At 51.0% G+C, this 25,183-nt stretch overlaps 2 protein-coding genes and 1 non-coding gene across 3 annotated transcripts; 1 reads left to right on the forward strand and 2 right to left on the reverse strand.

The window, feature by feature from the left end:
- Positions 1 to 1,917: 1,917 nt before the first annotated feature.
- On the reverse strand, positions 1,918 to 7,445 carry KLK5 (kallikrein related peptidase 5; the record flags this gene model as incomplete). Its single annotated transcript, XM_061172498.1, has 4 exons — positions 1,918 to 2,420; positions 5,414 to 5,547; positions 5,680 to 5,936; positions 7,168 to 7,445. Coding segments are annotated over 4 exons (825 nt in total), but the record flags the coding sequence as incomplete, so codon positions are not given.
- Positions 7,446 to 12,202: 4,757 nt separating this feature from the next.
- TRNAG-CCC (transfer RNA glycine (anticodon CCC)) lies at positions 12,203 to 12,275 on the forward strand. Its single transcript has one exon. It is a non-coding gene; the product is annotated as a tRNA-Gly (tRNA).
- A 2,564-nt stretch (positions 12,276 to 14,839) lies between these two features.
- On the reverse strand, positions 14,840 to 22,418 carry KLK6 (kallikrein related peptidase 6). Its single transcript, XM_061173891.1, has 6 exons — positions 22,187 to 22,418; positions 20,595 to 20,642; positions 19,963 to 20,119; positions 17,001 to 17,248; positions 15,774 to 15,910; positions 14,840 to 14,992 (listed from the first exon to the last, which is right to left on the reverse strand). Exons 1-6 carry the CDS (start codon positions 22,416 to 22,418, stop codon positions 14,840 to 14,842), a joined length of 975 nt encoding a protein of 324 aa, XP_061029874.1.
- Positions 22,419 to 25,183: the final 2,765 nt, after the last annotated feature.

The following is a 25,183-nucleotide window of genomic DNA, read 5'->3' on the forward strand; positions in this document are numbered from 1 at the left end:
TTCTGCCTCCTGGCCCACACACTTCCCTTCTGATCTCCTGCTCACCCTTGAGCCTAAACCCGATCCAGGATGCTTCTGGGTTCTGTCCTCAGGGGGAATAAGCATGGGAATGGGGTGGTTGGACAATCAAAGTACACTGCTTCTCCTCAACTCTTTTCACCAACGTTTTAGCAAACGTTACATTAGGAAAAAGTCAAATGGTTTAAAACTGTTGAAGAAACTGGAAACTATTCAAATGCTTATGCATAGTTAAAATGGGTAAATAAATTGAAGTACATTTACAAAATAATATACTTGGCCACAGTGAGAAGGAAATGTTTACAACTATAGATAAAAATCTGGGTGAACCAAACAAATATAACATTGACATCTGGATGCTGAAGACTAAAACTCGTGTCTCCGGATGTGTCCTTTTCCTTGACGGCCCGCTGCTGCTGCGGAAAGGGTTACTGGAGGCTCCACCTGCACTAGGCAGCCCCACCCCCTTGGCCATAGCTGACTGGACCCGGAGTCAGCACCTCCCGTGAGCATCCAATCAGGTTTTTTCTCTCTCTCGACTGTGAACTAAGACTAGCCAATCACTGGAGCCAGTTATCAGGGGGATGCTGGAAAATAGAGGATGCCCGTTGCAGGAAATGAGAAGAGAGAGACCGGGAAAGCAAGGTCACGTGGGGGAAGAGTGAGGGATCCCAGAGGCAGCTGCTTCTGTCCTGACATTTTCCAACTGCAAGTCATGGATAGTCTGTTGCTAACGCACCTCCCTTTTCAACTCTGGCCAATAAGCAGCTCCATTTTGTTCTCCACCAACAGCCAGAATGATCTTCTTAGCGCATGTCACCATCTGGCTTTAAAACCTCTGGTGGCTTCCCAACCTTTTAGGAAGACAAACCAACCAGCTTCCAGGTATATTGGTCTTCTTTGCGTTCTGAGAAATGCCCAGGCTGTCCCCATCTCAGAGCCTTTGCACTTGTCCTCCTATCTGGAACACCAGACATTCACGGGGCTAGTCCCTTTTCATCCCAGACGTCTCAGCTCAAATGACACCTCCTCTGAGAGGCCCTTCATGTTAGTTTCCTGTTGCTGCTCTAACAAATTATCACAAATGCAGTGGCTTACAACACAAATTTACTCTCTTATTGTTCTGGAGGTCAGACGTCCAAAATGTTGTCTCACTGGGCTAAAATCAAGGCATTGACAGGGCAGGGCTGAATTCCTTCTGGGGGCTCAAGGGGAGAAGCCATCTCTGTGCCCTTTTCATTGCCTAGAGGCCACCTACATGCCTAGGCTCATGGCCCCTTCCTTCATCTTCAAAACCATCAGTATAGCATCATCCAATCTCTCTCTCATTTTGACCCCCTATCCTGCCTCCTTCTTATAAGGACCCTTTGGATTCTACTGGTCTCTCCCTCTCAAGATCCTTAATCACAGCTGCAAAGTCCCTTTGCCATATAAAGCCATATATTCACAGGTTCCAGGGATTAGGATGTGGACATCTTGGGGTGAGGGTGGGGGTCGGAGTAGCTACTGCTCTCCTGCACCCTTCGGACCTTCCAGTGTAAATACACATCCCCCCAACGTTCCTTCTCTTTCCTCATGCCCTGTTCTCCTTTTATTCATATCACATACTTATTATAGTATATAATGTATTTGTCTATCTTTTTATTGTCTGCCTTCCCCTACTACAGGGGGAGCTTCACGCAGCAGGAATTTTTCTCTGTTTTGCCCGTTGCAGTATCCCCGGCATCTGGACACATTCCTGGCAGTTGATCAATATTTATGAATAAAGTGAAAAGCAGATCGAGTGAAACTCTGTTTCCTGCAACTGAAATAACCTAATAGAGTACACACAGCAGTGCCGAGGGGTGAGTGACTTGTTCCTGGCTGCCCAGCCGTTCAGGAAGAGACCACACACGGAGCCCACTTCTCAGACGTTTTATTTCTGGGACCAAATTTGGGTCACAGCTGCAGAGAAGGTGGGCTCTGGACCCGAGGAAGGAAGCACCAGGGAGACAGAGGTGCAGTGCAACTCCCGCCCCGGTCGTTATGGGAACTGTCTTCAGGATCCCACCAGAAGGACGTGTCCATCCACTGTCCGGGAAGGGGGGGGACCTTGATTCCAGGAGACTGGGGGCGGGGCACTGGAGAGATGAACCACCTCAACATTCTGGGGAAGGAAGTGGTGTCTGGAAGGAGTGTTGGGGTCCCTGCAGGGGTGGGGACTTGCAGGGGGCGAGGGAGGCTAGAACGCCGGGTCCTAGGACGACTCATGAATTAGACTGGATAGTGTCCTGGATCCACGTGGAGAACCGGCAGAGGCTGGTGTAGACGCCGGGTCTGTTGGGCTGGGCGCAGGGAAAGTCTCCCCAGGACACAAGGCCCTGGAGGGAGCCATTGCAGACCACGGGGCCTCCGGAATCACCCTGTGGAGGAGAGAGAGGGGCACAGAGAGGCAGCGATGTGGGGAGGTGAGGGAGGGAGTCATATAGATGAGGAAGGACCAGGGCAGCAAGAATAGAGACACAGGGGTGGGAAAAGTAGAGAGATGAGGAGACACAGACAATGACAGAGAGGGAGACACAGGTAAAAAGAGACACAGAGAGAGAATATTAATATTTCACCCCAAGTTCACCCTTTAGAAACCCCCCTTGTCCCTCTCTACCCAGCCCCCAACCTCCTGTCTGTCTCCCTCATTGTGTGTCTCTGTGCTTCCTTCTATTTCTCTCTCACTCTCCCCTCCAACCTTTGAATATTGCGTTTCTCCTACTGGACACCCCTTCCTTTCCCTGCCTCACCCTTCACCCATCCTTGACACCAATCCGCCTTGTACGTATACCTCACTTTTGCAGAGAGGCAATTCTCAGCCCCTGGGTGAGGGGTTCTCAACCTGGGCACCGCTGACATTGGGACCAGATGATTCTTTGCTATGGGAGGGTGTCCTGTGCCTTGTAAGGCATTTGGCAGCATCCCTCTACCCACTACATGCTAGGAAACCCCTCCCTCCCCAGCAGACAGCTGTTAACGATGACGAAAAACATCTCCAGGCATTGCCATACATGCCCTGGGGGGTTCAGAATTACCCTGGGGTTGAGAATCACTCCCTTGGACTAATTTAGGTTGCCTGTGCTTAATTCCCCATAGCTCCCTGTAATTACCCTTCTGTAGTAATATTCAACACTCTTTACTGTCATTTCTTATCTATGTTTATGCAAAATACCTACAACCTGGCTTCTTTCCCCATTATAATGCAGACGCTCTTTCCCAGGCAAAAAAAGCTTAGCTGCCCCGATTGCTAAATTTCAACTTTCTTGTGGTTTGATTTCTCTCATCATTTTTTGTTCGCCCTTGTTTAACATCCCTGCAGAGCTTCTTTTGCTCGGCAGTTAGTTAACTGCACTGAGCCTTGGCTCCTCCTCTGTAAAATAGAGTTAATAACAAAGCTGAAATGAGTAAATTGAGCTGATGCATCTGAAACACTTAAAAGAGTGTCTGGCAATTAGTTAACTGCTATTAGTGTTATAGTATTAGTATTGTTATCATTTCTTGCTTTTAGCGGCCACACCCAGACCACACTCTGGTATGAAAAAGCCACTCGAGGTCTAGGGGGAAAAAAAGCAAGGTACTACCCTTGGCTACACAAAGGCTAAGTGGTTGAAAATGTTGACATCCAAATTAGATGTGCTTTCTTCTGATAAAAACCCCTCCACCCATCCCTCTCTCCAGATGTGGGTGCTTCCAGTGTTAAGTGGGGACACAGATTAAATTGGGAGATCTGGGGAGTTGCTGCAACTGTCACATTTGTAAGATTTGCGGGGGTGGGTGAGGTGGGTGGGGGGATTTTCCCAGCCATCAGAATGGGACTGGAGTGCCATCTGAGCCCACAGCTTACTAAACACCAATATTACTGAAACATACATCCTGCCAGCAGAGAGCTTGTTAATTTACATTCCTCTAGACCCTTTGGGGACCTGAATACAGGGAAGGGTCCTGAGCTGTAACAGTTTAATTTCTGTCATCCTCAACAAATAAAGCTCCCATAAGAATATAAAGAAGCTCTGTACTGGGGATGAAGAAATATTTGCTGAACATTGGGTCCCAGTCATCTCTCCAGCCTCAATCCCTGTCCCCCAAACATGCTGCCTCTTTTTTTATTCTTTGAATCAGCCGAACTCCTCCCTGCCTCAGGGCCTTTGCACATGCTTTTCTTGCCCTTAACCTTTGCAAGGCTGGCTCCTTTGTGTCATTCAATCTCTGCTCCGATGCCACCTCTTTGAGGCCTTCCCAATCACCCTTGCAAATACTGCCCCCCCATCACTTGCTTTCATAAAACTATGTTTTATTTCCTGCACAGCCCTTACCACTCTCTGAAATTACCCTGTTTATGCAGTTTCCTGACCATAGGATTTTTTTTAACCTTTTTTTGCTATTCCAACAACTTTGTGATCAATCCTCTCTATTAAATATTTTCTTTTAAAAATACCTACCATGGGTTTCTGTTTTCCTTCTTTAAGACATTTTACTAGCATTTGTCAGAAAACTTTCATACTACAGGTTTTATGGGAATGAGACACTTAAGACTGCATCTGCCTGAAATGTGCCAAAATAAATAAGACAAAACCGTGATGTATATTGTCTGAAGGGTGGCCCTTAGATGTGATACCTTTATTCAGGGCACATCCTGCCCTTCTATACAACACAGCCTTGATCTCTCCCTTGAGACCTGTGCTGTCTAATACAGTGGCCATTAGCTATATGGGGCCCTTGAGCACTTGAAACATGGCTAGTCCAGATTGAGATATGCTGTCAGTGTAAAAATACTCACTGGCACAAACAAACCAAAAACAAACAAACAAAAAAATAGAAAACATAGAAAAAAAAGAAAAAACAAATAAAACAAAAAACAAATACACACTGGCTTTCAAAGACTTACTGTGAGAATAAAAGAATGTAAAACATTCCATTCATAATTCTTTTACATTAATTACCATTTGAAATGATGGTACTTGGGATACATGGGATTAAATAGGGTATATTATTACAATAGTCAATTTCAGCTGTGTTTTACTTTTTTTTACATGTAGCTACTGGAATGTTTAACATTACATGTAAGGACTTCCCTGGTGGTCCAGTGGTTAAGACTCCGCGCTTCCACAGCAGGGGGCACAGGTTCGATCCCTGGTCATGGAACTAAGATCCCACATGCCGCACAGTGGGGGGAAAAAAAAACCCCACAAAAAACAAATAAAATTACTTGTAAGGCTCACAATATTTTTACTGGACAGCACTACTCCAGAATATGAGCTCTGTGAGCACCGATTTGATCATCGCAGGGTCCCCAGCACATAGCAAGGTTCCAGGTTACATGGTTGGTTTCAGTGTGTATCTGCTGAATGAACGGAGAAGTCTCTAGCCTTACCTTGCAGGAGTCTCTGCCGGCCTGGTCACCAGCACACAACATAGTGTCATCTATCTGATTTGGATAGGCCGTCTTGCACCTGTCATCACTTAGCACAGTGATGTTCAAGCACTGGAGGACTCTGGGGAAGGTAGCTGTCAAACAGAGAAATGCAGAGCAGGGCCACAGTGAGCGGCGGAGGAAGATGGGAAGGGGCAGAGTGCTCAGAGACAGAGAGGGGGAGAAGGCAGACATAGGTGGGCATCGAAAGGGACCTGGACACTCACCCTGGGGACTGCTGGTTGTTTCCCAGCCAGACACCAAGCAGCTGGTCCCAGCAGATGGACAATGGGAGGAGATGCTGATGGGCCTGACATGCGGAGTCTCACGGATTCTTTTGTTCAGTTTGATGAGCATGAGGTCGCTGGAGTGGCCGGGGTGGGAACAGCCAGGGTGGGGGATGGATTTGATCCCCTGAAACAGCTGCTGCCCGGATTCATATATGGGTGACAGGCAATGGTGGCCAAGACGGATTCTGAAAACTCTGAGGAAGATAGAGCTGATCACGACCAACTCTGACCCTTATCCCCATATCCAATGTCAACCCCAACGCCAAACCTACTCGCAACCCCAATCTCACCCCTATCCACAAATCCATCCCCAACACCATCTTTATCTTCAACCCCATGCCTATCCCCGCCTCAGTCACAACTCCAAACCCATCTCCATCCCCTCCCCCACGCTAACTCTAATCCTTTCCCCACACAGAAACCACCCACATATGCAGTCTCAACCCCAACTCTATCTAACCATGCCCAACGTCGAAGCCAACCATCTCCAACCCCACCCATAACTCTAATCCAAAGCCCATCTTCAATCCTATATCTATTCTGAAGCCTCACCCTATCGCAATTCCATTTTTATTTCCACTCCATCCCAATCTCCACCCACCTCTAATTCTAGAGCCAAACCTAATTCTATCTTCATCCCAAACCATCAGCCTATGACCAAACCCAAATCCAACTCATTCTCGACCCCAAACCCAACCCTAACCCCAGCCCCAATCTTTTACCCACCTCCAAATCATCAACATATGCATTCCCAGCTTCAAATTCAGCCATCTCCAATCCCACTCCTGTCTCTAATCCAACGCCATCTTCATCCTGTCCCATCCCACCTCCGATTCTAAAGCCAAACCAAATCACATCTCTACTCCTAACCATCCAACATTTGCATTCGTAGCCCCAAATCCAATTCATCCCTAACTCCCAGCCAGTACCACAAGCCCCTCCCCAATCTAACCCCATCCCCACCCCAACTCTCCTCCCCAACTCTATTCTTTTTTTTTAATTTTATTTATTTATTTATTTATTTATGGCTGTGTTGGGTCTTCGTTTCTGTGCGAAGGGCTTTCTCTAGTTGCGGCGAGCGGGGGGGCCACTCTTCATCGCGGTGCGCGGGCCTCTCACTATCGCGGCCTCTCGTTGCGGAGCACAGGCTCCAGACGCGCAGGCTCAGTAGTTGTGGCTCACGGGCCCAGCCGCTCCACGGCATGTGGGATCTTCCTAGATCAGGGCTCGAACCCGTGTCCCCTGCATTGGCAGGCGGACTCTCAACCACTGCGCCACCAGGGAAGCCCCCCAGCTCTATTCGAAATCCCATCCCCAGCTCTACCGCCTCCTGCTCCCTCATCCCCGTCCCATCCCCCCCACCTCCATGCCCCACCCCCCATCCAACCTCCCGCCCTCAGCCCTCCTCTCGGAGCCCCCACTCACTGCTTTCGGCAGCGGGCGGCCGTGAGCAGCCACGGCGAGTCCACCAACACGGCCCCGGAGTAGAGCTTGTTGGGTCCCGGCAACAGCGCACCCTGCCACGGCCGGCTGTGCCTCTCGCAGTCGGTCCCCTTCACGAGGCGGCTGCTGGTGCCGTCAGCCGCCCGGGTGTTCTCCCCGGCCCCAGGTCCCAGGTCCCGGGTGCTCCCGGAGGGCCCGACGGCAGAGGAGCTGTCGCAGGAAGCAACGCCATTTTCGAGAACAGGTTCTGGGGGCAGAAAATGGGGGGGGGGGGTGCCGGAAACGGAGCTCGGGGGCGGGGCTTGGACTCAGGGGCGGGGCTTATAATCAAGAGGCGCGACCAGCCAGAGGACTTCTGACCTCCGAGGGGCGCTTTTGTTGCGGGCGGGCAGGGCTCTAGGGGCGGGACCTGGTTTTAAGAAGTGAGGGGGGTGTTCAGGCCTTAGCGAATGGGGTCTGGGCTAGAGTCGGCAGAGCCTGAGATGTGGGAGGGGCTTGAAATCGACTTGCGCAGGGCCAAGGCCAGGGTCCCGCGGAGGAGTCGATCCTATAAAGAGCCCTGACTTTGGGAGAACAGGGAGGGGCTGGGCTCTAGGAGCTGTGGTCAGGACCGGAGGTGGAGCCTGGCCCAAAGGAGGAGAGCCAAAGACGCTGGGCCTTTCTTGGGGGAGGGGCACAGCTCAAGGATCCCTGACTGTCGATGAAGTCTGGACTTGGGGTATGGATGGGGAAAAGGGGCAGAGTCAGAGCTTGTGGGCTGGGCCAGAGGTGGAGGAGCAGAACCAGGAAAAGTGCTCAGACTGGGGTGGGGCTCCCGTGGGGTGGGGGGGTGGAGAGCAGAGCTATTTTGCGAATTCTCGAACACAAATGTGCCTCCTGAATTATCCTGCTAATACCCTTCTCCCTCACACAAACCTGCAGATAGGGGCATAGATATCCTACCCCATCACCGGTTCCCCCATCCTCTGTTCACGCGTTCACTTGTTTATATTCTTGCTGAGGACCCAGACAAGTGAAACCCTTCTTGCTGTCTTCATTTATGCACACAGTCCAAGAAACAGGCACACAACGGCTGTCACAGACGTGCACACGCACAGTTACACAGGGAGATGTGCGTCGTCTCCATAGGGACAGTTACACACATAGCTCTGCCTCGTGGTACACACGCTTCCCAGGTACACACATTCGAGGGCAGCCTTACATGATCTCACTCACTCACACACAGTGTTTTAGTGACCTGTGTATATATGCCTCGTGTGCAGACAGGTAGAGACTGCCACTCACTTCTGCAACAGCATGGTGACATGGTGACAAGGTTAGACTCAGTGGACCAAGCATGACACAGGGCAAGTCACCTAGCATCATCCACCTTCACACAGCCACTGTCTCGTGGTGACAGCCTCTTCTGCACACTCAGTCTGTCACAGGAGGGATGGGCACTCCACACACACACACACACACAGCGCTGCACCATCACACATACAGCCTCCTACAGTCACACAGTCACCTACAGTCACCCATACGTAGACCCTCAGGCAGTCACATGTTTGCAAAGATAGCCACACATAATCTTGCACCCAACCACAATCACACAATCACAAACGGCTACCCGAAGGCACCTAGCCACACATTTTCATGGTGCCAAGCACTTTTGTCACACACAATCCTGTCACACAGGGACAGAGACCTACAGTTATACATACACAGAGCCAAGCAGCCACACACAGTAACACTCACAGTCAATGATACACACACAGCATCCTAAATGCACAAACACCCAGCCACACAATCACGTCTACAGCCTCAAAGAGTAGGCACACCTGTCACAGACGGTCACTCAGTATGGGAAGAGGCACCACACACACACACACACACACACACACGGTAGCAGTCATACAGCCACACACAATCACAAATAAAGACAGACTCACATTCACCCAGCCTTGGAGCCATAACTAGTCACACGTGTTCCCCCAGTGCCACATAGAGAGTCACCAACAGCCCCACGACGCACAGTTAGCCTGTGTGCACACACTGGGATTCTGGGTACCTGTCACCCCCAGAATCAGTGCTGTGATCAGTGCACCGACCATCCGCGCCCAGGGGTCCAGCTGTAGCCAAGGTCATTGCACCTGGCGGGGGTGGGGCGGGGAGGAAATGAGAGTGGGGAGGCCCAGGTGATTCTGGGAACCCTTATCCCACCCCCACCTTCTTCCCTCCCCTGTTTCTCAGAGCAGAGAGGGACCACGAGGACATGGCCCACCCAGAGCGCTGAGATGAGTTGAGACTCAGGGCTTATAGACTTCAGAGGAATCAACATCCAGCATCCTTCAGTCTCCGAGAGAGGATGGAGAGAGGATGGGGGATGCATCCCAGACCAGAGCCAACGCAAAGGCAGCTCTCCCTTCCTATGCCCCGCCCCCCAGCCCTCACCTGCCACGTCCCCCAGGTAGGGGGTGGGGAACCCGCTCCCAGCTCAGTCGCAGACTCTCAGGCCCGCGCCGCCGCCGCTGTCCTGCAGCCGCCTACTCCTCTGCTTCTGGCACCCGGCCTGGGTTGTAACGACCCACTGATCCCTGGGGCGCATTCCCGGGTAGTGAGGCGCCCTGCCGGGCCTTAGCAACCACTCCTCCGGCCTCCCCCCGTCTCCACCCACAGAGCACCCCCCACCCAATGCCGAAGGCCACTCCCTACCTCCCTGGCCCCGGGATGGGGAGGGGTCTCCGGAGGTCTGGCGTCTCACCAGCTCTGGAGCGCCCTTAGCTCAAGTGTTTTTCTGTCTTCCCCGTGCCTTCACTCATTCTACCTCCCTCCGCCCCCCTTCTCCTCATCTTTCCTTCTACCCTTCCTTCTCTCTGTGTTCCGCTTCCCTCGGAATCTTTCTGAGTCTCTCTCAGTATAAGGCGCCCACCCAGTGTCTCTTTCTGCTGTATTTTTTTTTACAGCCTTATTGTGGTAAAACTGAGGTACAGTAAATATACCATATTTAATGTGTACAATGTGATGAGTTTTGACCCACACACTTCCAACCATCACCCCAGTCAAGATAATGAACTATCACCCCAAAAGTTTCCTCAGGCCCCTTTATGTGTTTCTGTGATTCTCAATTCATCTCTCTTTCTCTACACCCCTGGGTCTCTCTCTGTAGCTTTTCTTTTCTGTTATCTCTCTTTTCTCTGTGACACTACCCTTCCCTGTCTCCCTATTCTCTGTTTCTATCCCTGCATCATCTTCTTCTCTTTCCTCTTTTTCTCCTTCTCCTCCTCCTCCTTCTTCTTTTTCTCCCCCTTCCCCTTCTTCTCCTTCTTCTTTCTTCTCCTTCTGCTTCTCCTCCTCCTTCTCCCCCCCCCCCTTTGTCACTGGCTCTGAGTATGTGTATCTTTGTGTCTTTCTCTTCCTCTATCTCCCTCACCCTCCATTTGGGCCAGGAAGACTCTGGCCCCTTTGCTGAGGGACCCCCTCAACCCCTTCTCTGCCCCTCACCCTGTGACCAGGGCCACCGGGCAGAAAGGGGCGGGGATCCAGTCTAGGCCCCCCGCAGGTGCCTTACGCAGCCTGCCTGGCACAGCCAGGTGTGGGTGAGATTTGGGCAGGGCCACCTGTCAATGGGGAAAGAGGCCAAGAGGCCAGGATAGGGGGTGGGTGGCTCCCGGCCTCTTGGGAAATGGGGCACTGGGTAGGGAACCCAAAAGGTGCCTCCCTCCCCGGTTCCTGGGCCATCCAGGGCTGCCTCTTCTGACCTCTTATCCCTTCCAGCTCTTCTTTCTGTCTGCCCCCAGCTCTATGCATCCATCTCTGTGTCTCCAAGTCTCTGTCTCCGCTAGGATATAAGAGCCAAAGACTCATTTGACACCTATTTACTGAGCATCTACAGTGTGCCAGACTCAGATCTGTCTGTGAAGAAAAATAGACAAAGATGCTTGGAGATGCTGCCTTTGCAGAGCTCACATTCCTTGAGGGCAAAAACAAAGCTGTCTTGTTCACTTCTGTAATCCAGCACCTGTTGAATGGGAGGTTTTAGAGCCCTGAGACTCGTTTCAGTGTATAGGGAAAAAACTTAAAAACATAAAATTCTGAGGTTTGGTTTGGCTATTGCAATGAATATTTCATGCATTAAGGTGACAAATCCAGCAGCCTACTTCTTTTAAGCCTACAGTCTTTTAAGTTTAGCTTACAAACCTTTTTATTCCAATTACGTGTTTTGATTACAAGAAGGGTTTTGTTGTTGGTTTTTGTTTTCATTTTGCATTTTAATTTTTTTAATTGAAGTATAGTTGATTTACAAAGTTGTGTTAATTTCTGCTGTACAGCAAATCGTACTGTTTTCTTTTTTTCTTTTTATAAGTATATGGCTGAGTCTCTTTTTTTTAATTAATTTATTTTCTTTATTATTTATTTTTGGCTGCATTGGGTCTTCGTTGCTGTGCGCGGGCTTTCTCTGGTTTCGGCGAGCGGGGGCTACTCTTCATTGTGGTGCCCACGGTCTTCTTATTGCGGTGGTTTCTCGCTGCGGAGCATGGGCTCTAGGGGTGCGGGCTTCAGTAGTTGTGGCACGCGGGCTCAGTAGTTGTGGCTCGCGGGCTCTAGAGCACAGGCTCAGTAGTTGTGGCACACGGGCTTAGTTGCTCCGCGGTGTGTGAGATCTTCCCGGACCAGGGCTCGAACCCGTGTCCCCTGCACTGGCAGGCAGATTCTTAGCCACTGAGCCACCGGGGAAGCCCCCAGTGTTTTCTTAGGTCAGTCTCCCAAGGCAATAGAAATAAAAACAAAAATAAACAAATGGGACCTAATCAAACTTAAAAACTTTTGCACAGCAAATGAGGTAAGTCTTTATAATAATGTTGGGTCCCATTTACAAACTAAGTTAATTAACTATCTTCAAACATTTAAAAACTACATTTCTGAAACCAACTCCATCTCTTCTGGAAGTCCTTCAGTTTTTAGGCAAACCTTCCAGAGCATGTAAATAAATTTATACATATGTATATTTTACTTATAAATATGATCAACTGGGACTTCGCTGGTGGTCCAGTGGTTAAGACTCTGCACTCCCAATGCAGGGGGCCCAGGTTCGATCCCTGGTCAGCGAACTAGATCCCACATGCCGCAATCAAGAGCCTGCATGCTGCAGCTAAAGATCCTGCATGCTGCAACGAAGATCCTGCGTGCCACAACTAAGACCCGGCACAGCCAAATAAATAAGTATATAAATAAATAAATATTTAAAAAAATATGATCAACATTGCATTCTTTCAAGTATCCCAACACTGGATATAAACTTGGGATGACTCTAACTTAAAATTCACAGAGCAATGACCCATTCCAAGCTGAAGTCACAAGACTATCCCCACAGTAGATAAAATTCTAGTAGACATACAGACACCTTAAACACCAAACGTGCAGAGATTCTGCTTCCAACAATATTCATGTTAAGGGTTAAGTCTAGGATTTTGGGGACTTCCCTGATGGTCCAGTGGCTAAGACTCCGCACTCACAGTGCAGGGGTCCCAGGTTTGATCGCTGGTCAGGGAACTAGATCCCACGTGCATGCCACAACTAAGAGTTCGCAGGGTCTTCCCTGGTGGCGCAGTGGTTGAGAATCTGCCTGCCAATGCAGGGGACACGGGTTCGAGCCCTGGTCTGGGAAGATCCCACATGCCGCGGAGCAACTAGGCCCGTGAGCCACAACTGCTGAGCCTGCACGTCTGGAGCCTGTGCTCCGCAACAAGAGAGGCCGCGATAGTGAAGAGGCCCGCGCACCGCGATGAAGAGTGGCCCCCGCTTGCCGCAACTAGAGAAAGCCCTTGCACATAAACGAAGACCCAACACAGCCAAAAATAAATATGAATAAATAAAAATTAAAAAAAATGACACATGACTGACTTTGAATACCTCCTATGGTGTGGCCGCTCTGTGTAACAATTTCCAACTTCATTCTACTCTGTGCTGGGCAAAAATAAGGTTGCGATAAATGTTTGTGAAGCAAATGGACCATTGTGTCTGACTCTCCCTCTGTTCCTAAATATTTCTCTGCTCGAAACTTCAGCTCCCACGTTGGACCCTCTTTTCCCTTTCTCTGGGGAGCCACTTACCATCCCATTCGTCTTCCTGGGAGGATGCCTGGCTTAGATGTCGTTTTGTCTTTCTTGGAGATGGTGCAGTGGGGGTCAAGAGAGGAAGGCCTCTCTGACGACAGGGACAGACCTGGGGCTTGGGGATAGGGGTGCGTGCATCAGTGTGGGATCACGCGCGGTGCATGTGGGTGGAAGAACCCCAGAAAGCATGTAGAAGCCTGGGTCCTCACCCAGTTCTGCCTGTCTGCCCCCCTCATTTCGGGGAGGGCCTCCAGTCTCTACACCTCCCTGCCCATCCCCCTCTCCTCAAATGGACTGCAATGAGATCTTTCAAATACCCACATCTGACCCTGTCCTTCTTTTTCTCAAGGCCCTCAGGATCAAGGTCAAGTTCTTCTGCCTTGCACTCAGGGCCCAGCACCACCTTCCAGTGACCTACTTTCCCAGCCACATCACCCATTTCTCTGGCCTCAAACCCCAGCCCCCACCAGCCTGGATGATTTGCCATCTCTGGAACACACCAGATGTTCCCACACTCCCAGACTTTTCTGCAGGTCATTAGCATCTTGAGTATGTCACCCACCCAAACTTCTCCACAGGGTGAACTCATATTCAGCCTCCCTCTCCAGCTCTCCCAGCCCCAGCCCCTGCTCAGCCCTCATCTTCTCTCCCCGCACCATCACTTCTACTCCTCCCTGGCCTCTGGTCTCTCCTTTCCGGTCCATCCTGCACATGGCCCCAGAGCTGCTTCAGCTCACATCCCTTCCATGGCTCCCCACTGCTCTCAGGAGAAGCCCTAGCCTCTCAACCCGGGGTCTGAGGTCTTTTGGGATCTGGTCCCTGCTCTCTTTATCTCCCATCACTCTTACCCACACACAGTGGCCTCCCAGCCCTCTCATCTCCCTGCTTTTGCTGCTATAAGGAGAGTTTAGTGGAGCAAGCCACCCCTCAGGGCTAGCTATGTGGAAGAGACAAGGATGTCTTCCCAGGGAGGAGAAAAATCAAGCTGGGCTGTAAAAGGGAACTAAGGATATCTGGGCTTCAGAGAGGCAGAGGTGGGATAAAAGCAAAAAGTACCACTAATAATAAAATTCACTCTTTATTGTTCACACGGGTGTGCCAGGCACTGCTGTATGCGTTTCACATGTTTACAGCCTTGAATCTCCCCAACCACATAGCCACCGCCTTATGAGGGATATACGATTATTATCCTTATTTTAGAGATGAGAAAATCTACACACTGAAGGAAGGCACTTCCTGCGGTTGCACAGCTAAGCAAGTGGGGGAGCTGGGAGCCCAACTCAGGTTTGGCCAGACTTGGGACCACTTCTCTGTAGGAAGAAGTCGAGTCCATGGAATAATTGGGGAGGGAGAGATGCTTGGAAGGGATTTTCCTGTATTCTTTTAGTGGCAGGGTTGAGACCTTAGCTGGTGTTCCCATCACTCCTAGTGATGCAAGGATGGGGCTGGGGTAAAATCAGGGAGGATTTGTGCTGTGGTGTCACCACTTTTATTAAGTATTAAGGGTCGGGTCTGGGCAGGTGGGGGGAAGGTCAAGAGGTGGAGGTCACACATCAGGATCAGTTGGCCTGAATGGTTTTTCGGATCCAGTGGCCGTATCTGCAGACGTCGGTGTAGACGCCTGGCTTCTCCTTGGATCCGCAGGGGATGTTACCCCATGACACAAGGCCTCGGAGACGGTCGCCACACACTAACGGACCCCCAGAATCACCCTGTGGTTAAAGAGAGAGAGAGTCAGATACAGACTCGCAGAGAAGGAAAGACAGACAGAAGGAGACACAGAGACATGTAGAGAGGGGGAAAGACACTCAGAGATGGAGAGAAAGACACACATACAGAGAGAGACAGACAGACAGACACAAAGTCACAGATAGGGAAATAGAAGAGACTGAGGGAGACTCAGAAACACAGAGACCTCTAAAGAGAGGACAGATGGTCTCAGAAATGGGGCTCATCTGCCTGCCCTTCCTTTGCATCCAACTCACTGTGTATCACTTTTCTCTATCTTTGTCTCTTTCTCCCTCTTGGCTGGTCTCTGCAGATCCTTCAATGCACAGGGTTCAGTTTTGGCATCAAAAGGAGAAATCCAATGGGCGATGGTGGCAGAAACCCAAGTTAAAAGTATTTGGGAGTGGGGATGGAGCCCCTTCTCTCCTTAACTATGGTCCCCCTTCTGCACAGTGTGGCTATTTCCAAGCAGAAATTGTGGGGATTCTGTTGCAGCAGGGACAGTCTCCTGGCACCATCTGCCTCCCTACTGTGTCTCTGTGGTTCTTGATCTCTTCATCTCCATCCTTGTCTCTGCTGACTGGCTCTTTATCTCTGCCTGTCCCTGATTGTGTTTCTGTGTATCAAATTGAGTCTCTCTCCCTTATCACGCCTCTGATTTTCACCCAGCCTGTCTCTGTAAAGCTCTAGTTTGGTCTGTGTATCGGTCTCTTCCTGCCCACCTCTGTCCTTGGCTATGTAACTGGTGGGTCCTGGCGTCCTCACCTGGCAGGAGTCCTTCCCGTGCTTCTCGTCCCCGGCACACACCATGTTTGGGGTGATCTGGCCAGGGTAGGCACGGTCACACTCCTCATGGGGCACCAGGTGGAGGTATGCACACTGGATGATGTTAGGGAAATCACCTGCAAAGAGAGATGGGCCAGGATCACTTCACAACCCACCCTTCCCATTGACCCTCCAACACCTATAAATCCTTCCTCCCCTATTGGTCGTTATTTCCCAATGGTTCCCTTTTTCCTATTTGTCGCTCGTTCTCAAAACCCACTTCCATTGCCTGACTCCTGATTGGTCCCTCTTTCCATCAGTCTTCCCTCACATTGGCCTGTCTTCCTCACTAATTACCCCTTCTCTACCGGTCCTCATTTCCTATTGGTTTTTCCTTCTCTTAGTTCCTGCCTTCGCTTGTCTCTCTTCCATTGGTCCCACCTTCTTCAGTAGTTCAGCTGACCTCTAGACTCTCTTCCTCTCTTAGTTCCTCCTCTGTTATAGCCCGTCCTCCTTCATTGGACCCTTCTTGCCCATTGGCTCATCCTGATTGGTCACCACTTGACTTTTGGTCTTTCCTAACTGGTCCCTTCTTTCCCCATTGGTTCTCCCTTCTATTGGCCCTTCATCCAAAGGTCTACTCCCTCCTTGCTTCTTTCCTAAATGGCCTCATCCTCCCCCATTGGTTCTCCCTTCCTTTTTTGGCCCTTCACTCACAGGCCTACCCTCAGTGGTTCCTGCTGATCTATTGGACTTGTTTCTTCCTCTGGTCTTTCTTCTAGTGACCCCTCTTGACCACTGACTCTTCTCAATTGACCCCTCCCCCATTAGCTTTCTCTACACTGTTCGCTTTCTCAGTTCACATCCTTCAGCTGGCTCCCCTGCTTCTTGCATTAGTCCCTCCTCCATTTATCCTTTTTTGATCATCAGTGCATCCTGATTGGTCCCTTTTGACAACTGGCCCCCTTCCTGATTAGTATCTCCACAGTGACCCTCCCTCCTCCTTGACCCTTCGTCTTATGGCCCACATCTCCATACCATTCACCTGTTGGTCTACTTTCTCCATTGGCTGTTCACTCGTTGGCCCAACTCCCATAATTGCCCTCCCTCCCCATTGAACTTTCACCCACTGATACACTACCCCATTGATTCTCACCATTAACCCACCTCCCCATGACCCATCACCCATTGATGATGGGTCACCTGCATCATTCTCCCCCTACTGACCATCTGCCATCTTGCCCCAGCCTAGGATGTGGCAGCTGGTGTGGTTGGCTGAGCAGTCTCTTTCCAGGGACAGGGGCTGTATGTGTGCAGAGAATTTGGCTGGACGTGACAGGCGCAACAGCATGATGTCCTGGTCGTGGGTGGCGGCGTTGTAGCCAGGGTGGACCGCAGTCCAGACGACAGAGCTCTCCTCCTGGAAAATCTCCCTTTGCTGAAGGTTGTGCTTACCCAGATAGACCTGAAGATTCCTGGGAAAGAGAAGGACTGGGTCTCACCTGGAGCCCTTGGGCTGCAGCTGAGACTCCAGAGGGGGCTACGGTGGGAGGTGGGGTAGCCTGGTACACCATGAACCATCCGGTCTTCTCCCCTCACAGTCTTCCCAGCTCAGTAAATGACAACTCCATCCTTCCAGAATAACTCGGAGACTATTCTTGACTCTTTATTTCTTGACTCACCTCCCAGCTGTCCAGAAATCCTTTTATCTCTCCAAAGCATATCCAGAATCTGACCCACCCTAATCTCTTACCTGGACTACAGTCCCACTGGACTCCTGGCTTCCACCTTTGCCCCTCTATAGTCTGTCCTCCACAAAGCAGCCAGAGCTATTTTAACAATATAAGCCAGCTTTGTCCCTCCTGTGCTCAGAACCCTACTGTGACTCCCATCTTGCTCAGAATAAAGGCCAAAGTTCTCACTGTGGCCTACAAGGTTCTGCACAATCCGTCCCCATCACCTGTCAGTTATCTCCCACTCTCTCCCTTCTCCTTCTGTTCCGGCCACACCGGCTTCCCTGCCTTTCCTTGAACACAATAGTCATCCTCTCACCCCAGGGCCTTTGCACTGGCTGTTCTCTCTGCCAGCAACTCTTTCCCCCAGATATCTGCATGCCTCAGTCCCTCACCTCTTTCAAATGTCACCTTCTCAGTGAGGCCTTCCCTGGAGACCCAATTAAAATGCAAGTATCCACCCCAACAGGCAAGTCCTAACTCCCTCTCCTGATTTCCTTTCCACCAGAGAACCTAACATCACCATCTGACACACTATATATGTATTGTTAAATATTTACCTGTTTTACTGTCTCTCCCTCTGCCACAACCGTTCTATTCGATAGAAGTTTCTGTAATGATGGAAATATTCTCTATCTGCACTGTTTGAAACAGTGACCACTGGCCACAGGCAGCTACTGAGCCCTTGAAGTGTGGCTAGTGGATTTGGAAATTCCTTTCATTTTTATTAATGTAAATTTAATTGGCCATATGTGGCTAATGGCTACTGCATTAGATGGCACAGCTCTAGAATATCAAGATGGGATTTTTGTTTTCGTCAGATACATCCTCCTTGGTGCCTAGACCAGTGTCTGGCATATGATAGGTGTTCAATAAATATTTGTGAAATGGATCAAAGCATTACTCCCTTGCTCAAAAACTTTCCGTAGCTCCCCATTACCCTCAGAATAAAGTCCAAGTGCCTTATCCCACTATCCTCTGACCCTCAGTGAACCAGTAACTTTCTTTTCTTAGAACTCTTCAGGTTGTTCCCACTTCCTTTGTCCTTGCATTTCCTCTGCCCTGGATGCTCTGCCCCCTTCTTCATTTGGCTACCCTTTCTCATTTTCCATGCCTCAGTTTGAATTTCATCTCATCAGAAAGTCCTTCCTGACACCTTCTTCCATCTAAAGCAGGTACCTCTGTTCTTTTCTCTCATGGAGCCATCCCTGTTTTTTTGCCTTCATTGGACTTAGAGTAATTTGTAATTGTATGGTTTTTCAAGGATTCTATAACTGTCTTCCTGCACCTTCCTGAACCTGTGTTCCCGAGGGCAGAGACTCTGGGTATCTCCCCCTCTCAGTCTTTGCTGAATTCCCACTGCCCAGCTCAAATCTGGCTCTTAGTGGGTGCTCTTGTTCAATGTGTACTGAATGAATGAATGAGGACGGTGGGAGTGATGCCAGGTTTACCAGCGCTTGTGGGAGACCACCCTGGGGGGTCCTTGTGTCCATGACCCTGCAAGGTGAGACCCCTGTTGGGGTCTCTCCCCGCTCCCACTGGGATATGGCACCTGTTGGTTTGTCACTTGCTACTTCTCTGAGCTTCAGTTTCCTCAGAAGCAAAGAGTCCCTTATTGTGGGGGATTCCAGGAAAGGTATAGAAACTGCCTACCTGGGTACGTGGCCCATAGTTAGCGTTGAAAAAAATGGTGGCTGTTGTTCATCAAACTAGTGGTTATTAGTGCCCTGAGGACTAGTCCTGGGTCCTCTATGGTCCTCTATCTATGCCCACTCTTTGGATGATCTCATCCCATCCCGTAGCTTTAAATACCACCTGTTTGTGGTATTTAAAGCCTTAATGTTTACCTCCATCTCTGACCTCTCCCCTGAGCGCCAGCAGCCAACCTGGCATCCTTCTTGAACATCAAAACAGCCAGTTGTTCAAGTCCCATCCCCGGAAGTCAGCCCTGCTTGTTCTCTTTCTCTCCCATTCCACACCACCAAGTCCTGCTGACTCAGCCTCAGAACCCCTCCCCAGGTTTTCAACTTCCCTCCATCCCCAGGGCCACCATCCTGGTCCATCTCAGGACCATGGCAACAACCTCCACAGGCATCCCTTCATCTCACGCCCAGTTCACTTTCCAGAGTGCTCCTAAAAATGTAAATCAGGTCATGCTGCTTCCCTGATTAAAACTCTATGTGGCTTCCCCCAGCACTTAGAATTAAATCCATCGCTCCCTACAGGGCCCTGTAGAAGGGCAGTTCATCAAAGCAGCAGTTTTGCTTCTTTTCTTCACTGCGATATCCCCAGGGCCCCAAACACTGCCTGACATATATTTAGTAATCAATTAAATACTGGCCAGTTGAACCTGCTTATCAGATGGCCTCATGATGGGACAGGGGGATGTGCGAAGTCTGCAAGACTCCCGCAGGGTCTAATTGCAACCACTCCTCATTCACAGCGTGGAGACTCACGGTTTTTTGCAGTGGGCAGCGGTGAGGACCCACAGTGGATGAATGAGGACCCCCCCGCAGAGCAAGTGGCCTGAGGTGTAAAGGGCAGCTTGGTAGGGGTGAGACGTCTGCTCACAGGGTCCACCGTGCAGCACCTTATTCTGTTCCTCTGTCTGGGCTGAGGGAGGGAGGGTCTGAGTCAGAGAGAAGGTCTGGAGACATCAGGCACCTCCCCCAAGGTGAACCCCATTGCCGTCTTAATCATCAGGATCATCTCCATCCCCATGCCCCAAACCAGCCCCTTCCTCAAACTCTTCCTCAAACCCACCCCTTCTTCATCTCAATCCCCATCCCCAAAGGCAAATCCATCCCTAAGCGTTCTTATCTTTAAACCCACCTCCAACCAATTTCCCCATCTCTAACCCTATCTCCCAAACCAACCTCATCCTCAAACCCTTCCCCATCTTCAAGACCACCTCCCGCCCCTTCCCCATCTGCATCCCTCATCCCTAATTTAACCCCTGTGTCTTCCTCATTTTAAACCCACCCCCCTCCATCCTCATGTGTATCCCCATCCCAGGTCCAATCTCTTCCCCATCAACAACCCCCACCCCATGCCCAAACCGCCCCCTCCCCCTCCCTTTTCTGCCTACCTGCAGCGACCAGAACCAGTGTTACAATCAGCATCTTCATGGCCATTCCTGAGAGGGGAAGCCGAATGCTCCATCAGTCCCAGCCTCAGATTTCACCCAGTCCCCTCCCTCTTCTCCCTCCTCATCCTCCCCATCCTGCCCTGCTCTCTTGACCCTTGACTTCTGTCTTTCCCATTCAGCCTCTTGATTTCTTGTCTCCCCGACCCATGTCTTCCATCTGAGGGTCCCACCAAGGCGGGTGCCAGAGAGGACCCAGAACCACGGTCTGCTCACCGTGCACTTCACATGATTTTTCTATTCTCGGCTCTAGTTTGCCTGCTTAGTAACAGGAGGAGGGAGGGCCCCTGACATTCTGCCCTCTCCATGGGGTTTCTCCTCCTCCCCTTGGCTCTGTGCTTACCTGTTGCTCAACCCCACACCTGTAGGTTCTGGTGGGAGGTGTGATCTTACCTGCTGGGGGCCGGCTGCCTGGGGGTCGACTCTTGGGTTGGGGGCAGGGACAGTACGTGTCACAGGCAGACAGAAAGGGAGACAGACAGAGAGTCAGAAATGCAGGGAACCGCGGGGAGAGAAGTGACGCTGAAAACAGAGAGGACGCCTCAGAGTCAGAGATGGAGGGCAGAAAGCAGAGAATGTAGGTGCTGTGGCGCCCAGGGCCTGGCAGACAGACACCCTGAGCTCCCTGGCCCCCCTAGAAGAGGCTGGTCCTGTCCTCAGATGCTCCTGGTGTTTCCTTTTAACCTCTGCCTCCCCCGGTCACCGAGGCAGGAGGGGGACCCACCCTTTTCCTCCTCACCCAGGCCTCCCACGCATATTCCTCCCACCCTCCCACAGCTCTGCTCCTGATGACCTCCCTGACCCCGGCTTCCAGGGAGGGCAGTGCAGGTCCCTGAGTGCACTGGGGGCCTGGATTCCCAGGTCTGAGGGAGGAGGGGGCTGGGGGCTGAGTATTCTGGACCTTCAAGGAGAAAGGAGCTGGGAGTCTGCACACCTGGATCTAAAGGAAGGAAGGGCAGGAGCTTGTTCTCCTCAGTTCCTAGACTTCTAGGTCCTTGAGCAAGAAAGGATCTGAGAGGCTTCCCTGGTGGCACAGTGGTTAAGAATCCGCCTGCCAATGCAGGGGACACGGGTTTGAGCCCTGGTCCGGGAAGATCCCACATGCCACGGAGCAACTAAGCCCATGTGCCACAACTACTGAGCCCGCGTGCCGCAACTACTGAAGCCCGCGTGCCTAGAGCCTGTGCTCCACAACAAGAGAAGCCACCGCAATGAGAAGCCCGCACACCGCAACGAAGAGTAACCCTCGCTCGCTGCAACTAGAGAAACCTCGCGGGCAGTAACAAAGACCCAGTGCAACCAAAAAATAAATAAATAAAAATAAATTAATTAATTTAAAAAAAAAAAAGAAAGAAAGGATCTGAGGACCCGAACGCCTGCGTCCCAGGCAAGCACACAGTATCCCCTGTCCTCCTGGACTCCCACCTCTTCTGTGAGCGCTCTGGGGCCTGCAGGCTGTCACTCCTGGGTTCAGCACCCTTGGGCACCGGGAACCAGGCCCCATGGGTTTAGTGGGGTTGGGGTGATTCACGCACCTGCCCGTAACTCCCTCTGTGGGTGCTGGAGAAACTCAGTGTCCTCGCAAGACAGAGCAAAACCAGCCAGGAAGAAAGCGTGTGTCACCAAGCTGGTACCCGCCCCTGTCCCAGGCTGTGGTGCAGACCCAGGCACTGCGGGAGGTGGGGGGTGGGGGGGGGGGAAAGAGCCTTCGAACAATCGGGCTTTGTCTGCCCCCAGCACCCAGTGCCATGCTCCTGTCAGTTCCATTTCTCAAGCTCTCTTCCGGGCAGGTGGGCGGGCAGCTGCATCAATAGCTTCCCTTTATCTCTATCTGACAGTCCTGTTGCTGTCCTTTGATTGTCCGCCCACCTCTGCCCGGATATCAGGACTCTTGACCCTCCTGGTCCCCCTCCTCCAAGTCTCTCGCCGTCCAGCTCTCTCCCTGGCCATGGCGGGGGGTGCCTCCGTGTCTGTCTCTGTTCGTGTCTCTCCACCCCTCTGCCTCTTTCTCCATATTTTTCTCTGTATCTCTGTCTTTCTCCTTGATTTTCCAAGTCTCCGTTGACACTCTCTAAATCTCTCTTCTTACCTCTCCTAGGTTCCACCTGCGTTTCCAGGAGAAGCATGTGTATGCACAGAGGGGAGTTGGCTCCTGCAGAAGGGATGGCATGGGAGAGGGCAGCGGGGAAGCTAGTGGGACCCAGGAGGACTTCAGGACTTGTTGATGAGATTTAATGTGTACGGAGAGACACAGAGATAAACAGGAATGCAGGAAAAGTGTGATGAGAAACGGGGGTCCAGGAAGCTATGGGGGATCCAGGAAGATTTGAAGAGGTGTCTTTGAACTTGGGCTTTTTAGTCAGGAGGAGAGAGGTAGTTAAAGGGTCTGGTGCATGCAGGGAAATGGCAGACTGACATGAGCTGGAGGAATGGGTGTACGTGCGGCCGCCTGCAGGGAAATGGGTGTGATGATCACAGGGACGGGCAAGATGGAAAATGGAAGCTTTTGGGAAAGTCATTGGGTAGTAAGTACAACTGATATGAATAATGTCCACCTCAGCACCAGCTTGGGCCTGGCGCTATGGGTAGCATTTAATTCTTGCATTAAATCTAATTGTTACCACCTTTGCTTGTCCCCTGTCACTCCTGGGATGAAAACCAGTTTGGCATTAGATATATTCTCTGGGGCTGCTCCCCTTGCCCCCCAGTTTCCCCCAGGCCCTTCTCACTCATCTCCCCACTGAACTCAGCATCTTCTTCTCAGGACCCACCATCCTCCCAGGTACCAGGTTGGACCGCTCATGGCCCATTGATCCACAAGTCCTATCCCACTGCCTCCTCTCTCCGTGTGGTCCCTTCTCTCCATCCCTATGTCCCTGGTCCCAGCTCAGACCTGCTTCTCTCCCACCTGAACCATTACCCCAAACTCTTCCCCTTCTCTGTATCCTTCACTTGACCTCAGAGGCATCTTCCTGTGTCAGAGCTGACATTGCCTCTGTCTGGCTCACAGCCCTGGCCTGGGTCCCCCAGCATCTCCAGGACAAAGTCCCAGCCCTTCAGCATCCAGAGGAGCACTGGCCAAAAGAAATATAATGCCAGGTACACATGCACTTTTTTTTTTTAATAAATTTATTTATTTTTGGCTGCATTGGGTCTTCATTGCTGCCCACGGGCTTTCTTTAACTGCGGGGAGCGGGAGCTACTCTTCGCTGCGGTGCACAGGCTTCTCATTGCGGTGGCTTCTCTTGTGGAGCACGGGCTCTAGGCTCGTGGGCTTCAGTAGTTGTGGCACACGGGCTCAGTAGTTGTGGCTCGCGGGCTCTAGAGCGCAGGCTCAGTAGTTGTGGCGCACGGGCTCAGTTGCCCCGAGGCATGTGGGATCCTAGCTCCCTGACCAGAGATCGAACCCACATTCCCTGCATTGCAAGGCGGACTCTTTGTCACTGGACCACCAAGGAAGTCCCCAAAATACAGTTTTAAAGAGGTGGTTTGCTTTCTTATTTTTTGCATGATAAGTGTTTGGAATCTGATGTGTCTTTTACACTTACAGCATAACTCGGTTGGAGCTGCCACAGTTCACGAGTCAGGAGCCACCAAGGCGAGTGGCTGCCATATTGTCTGTGCAGCTCTGCCCACTTGTCGTCTTGTGCTCCAGGCATGGAGATTACTGGAAGCTTTCCTGAACCATTCCATGTCTTCTAACCTCTAGGCCTTCACCTATGCTATTCCCGCCTCCCAGAATGCTCTTCCCACCTTCTCCTGCTAGCAACCTGTCCTTCAAATCTTTGCTTAAACATTACCTCCTTCAGGAAAACTTCCCTGAACACCACCCAACTTCCAACCCCCTGCAGGTGGGTTAGTCACCCTCATCTAAGATTCCACAGCAGGTGCCTCCTTCATGTCACCCTGGATGGTGACCATCTGGGTCCACATCCATCTCCCCCACTGGACCACGAGCTCCTTGAGGGCAGGCACTGGTTCTGACTCACCTCTAGGTCCCAAGCACCAGCACAGGACTCGGCCCAGAGGAAGCCTTAGGAAATGTTGACCAAATGACTAAATGACTTCATTACTCCCACTCCCGTTTTACAGAAAAGTAAACTGAGGCTCAGAGAAAGGAATTTAATTGCTCAACTCAAACACCCAGGAAACGGTGGAGCCGGAACTGGAACTCAACTTCCAACATGGCAGTGGACATGGCCCATCTCTTGGGGCCCCCTCAGGTTCGACCCTACTATAATATGGGATGGGTGGATTTGGGAGGAGTTATTGAGAGCCCTGTGGGAAAGGAGGGAGGTGGTAGGCAGTGGGGAGTGGAAGAACCTCTAAGAGAGAGAATGAAGTCTCCAGCTCTAGGCATTTGCCAGTGGCCTTCATGGTTTTGCCATCCCCACATGCCATGCATGCTTATTTATGGGATGTTTTTCTCCAAAGTGACACGCTCTGCAAAAGTCTTCAATAAAGAAAATGTTTTACAAGAAAACTTTACGAAAGTGTAAGCAGGGAAAAGAGCCAGAAGTCACAAACAATAA

Source organism: Eubalaena glacialis, chromosome 18 (genome assembly GCF_028564815.1).
Source record: "Eubalaena glacialis isolate mEubGla1 chromosome 18, mEubGla1.1.hap2.+ XY, whole genome shotgun sequence".
NCBI classification, from domain to species: domain Eukaryota; kingdom Metazoa; phylum Chordata; class Mammalia; order Artiodactyla; family Balaenidae; genus Eubalaena; species Eubalaena glacialis.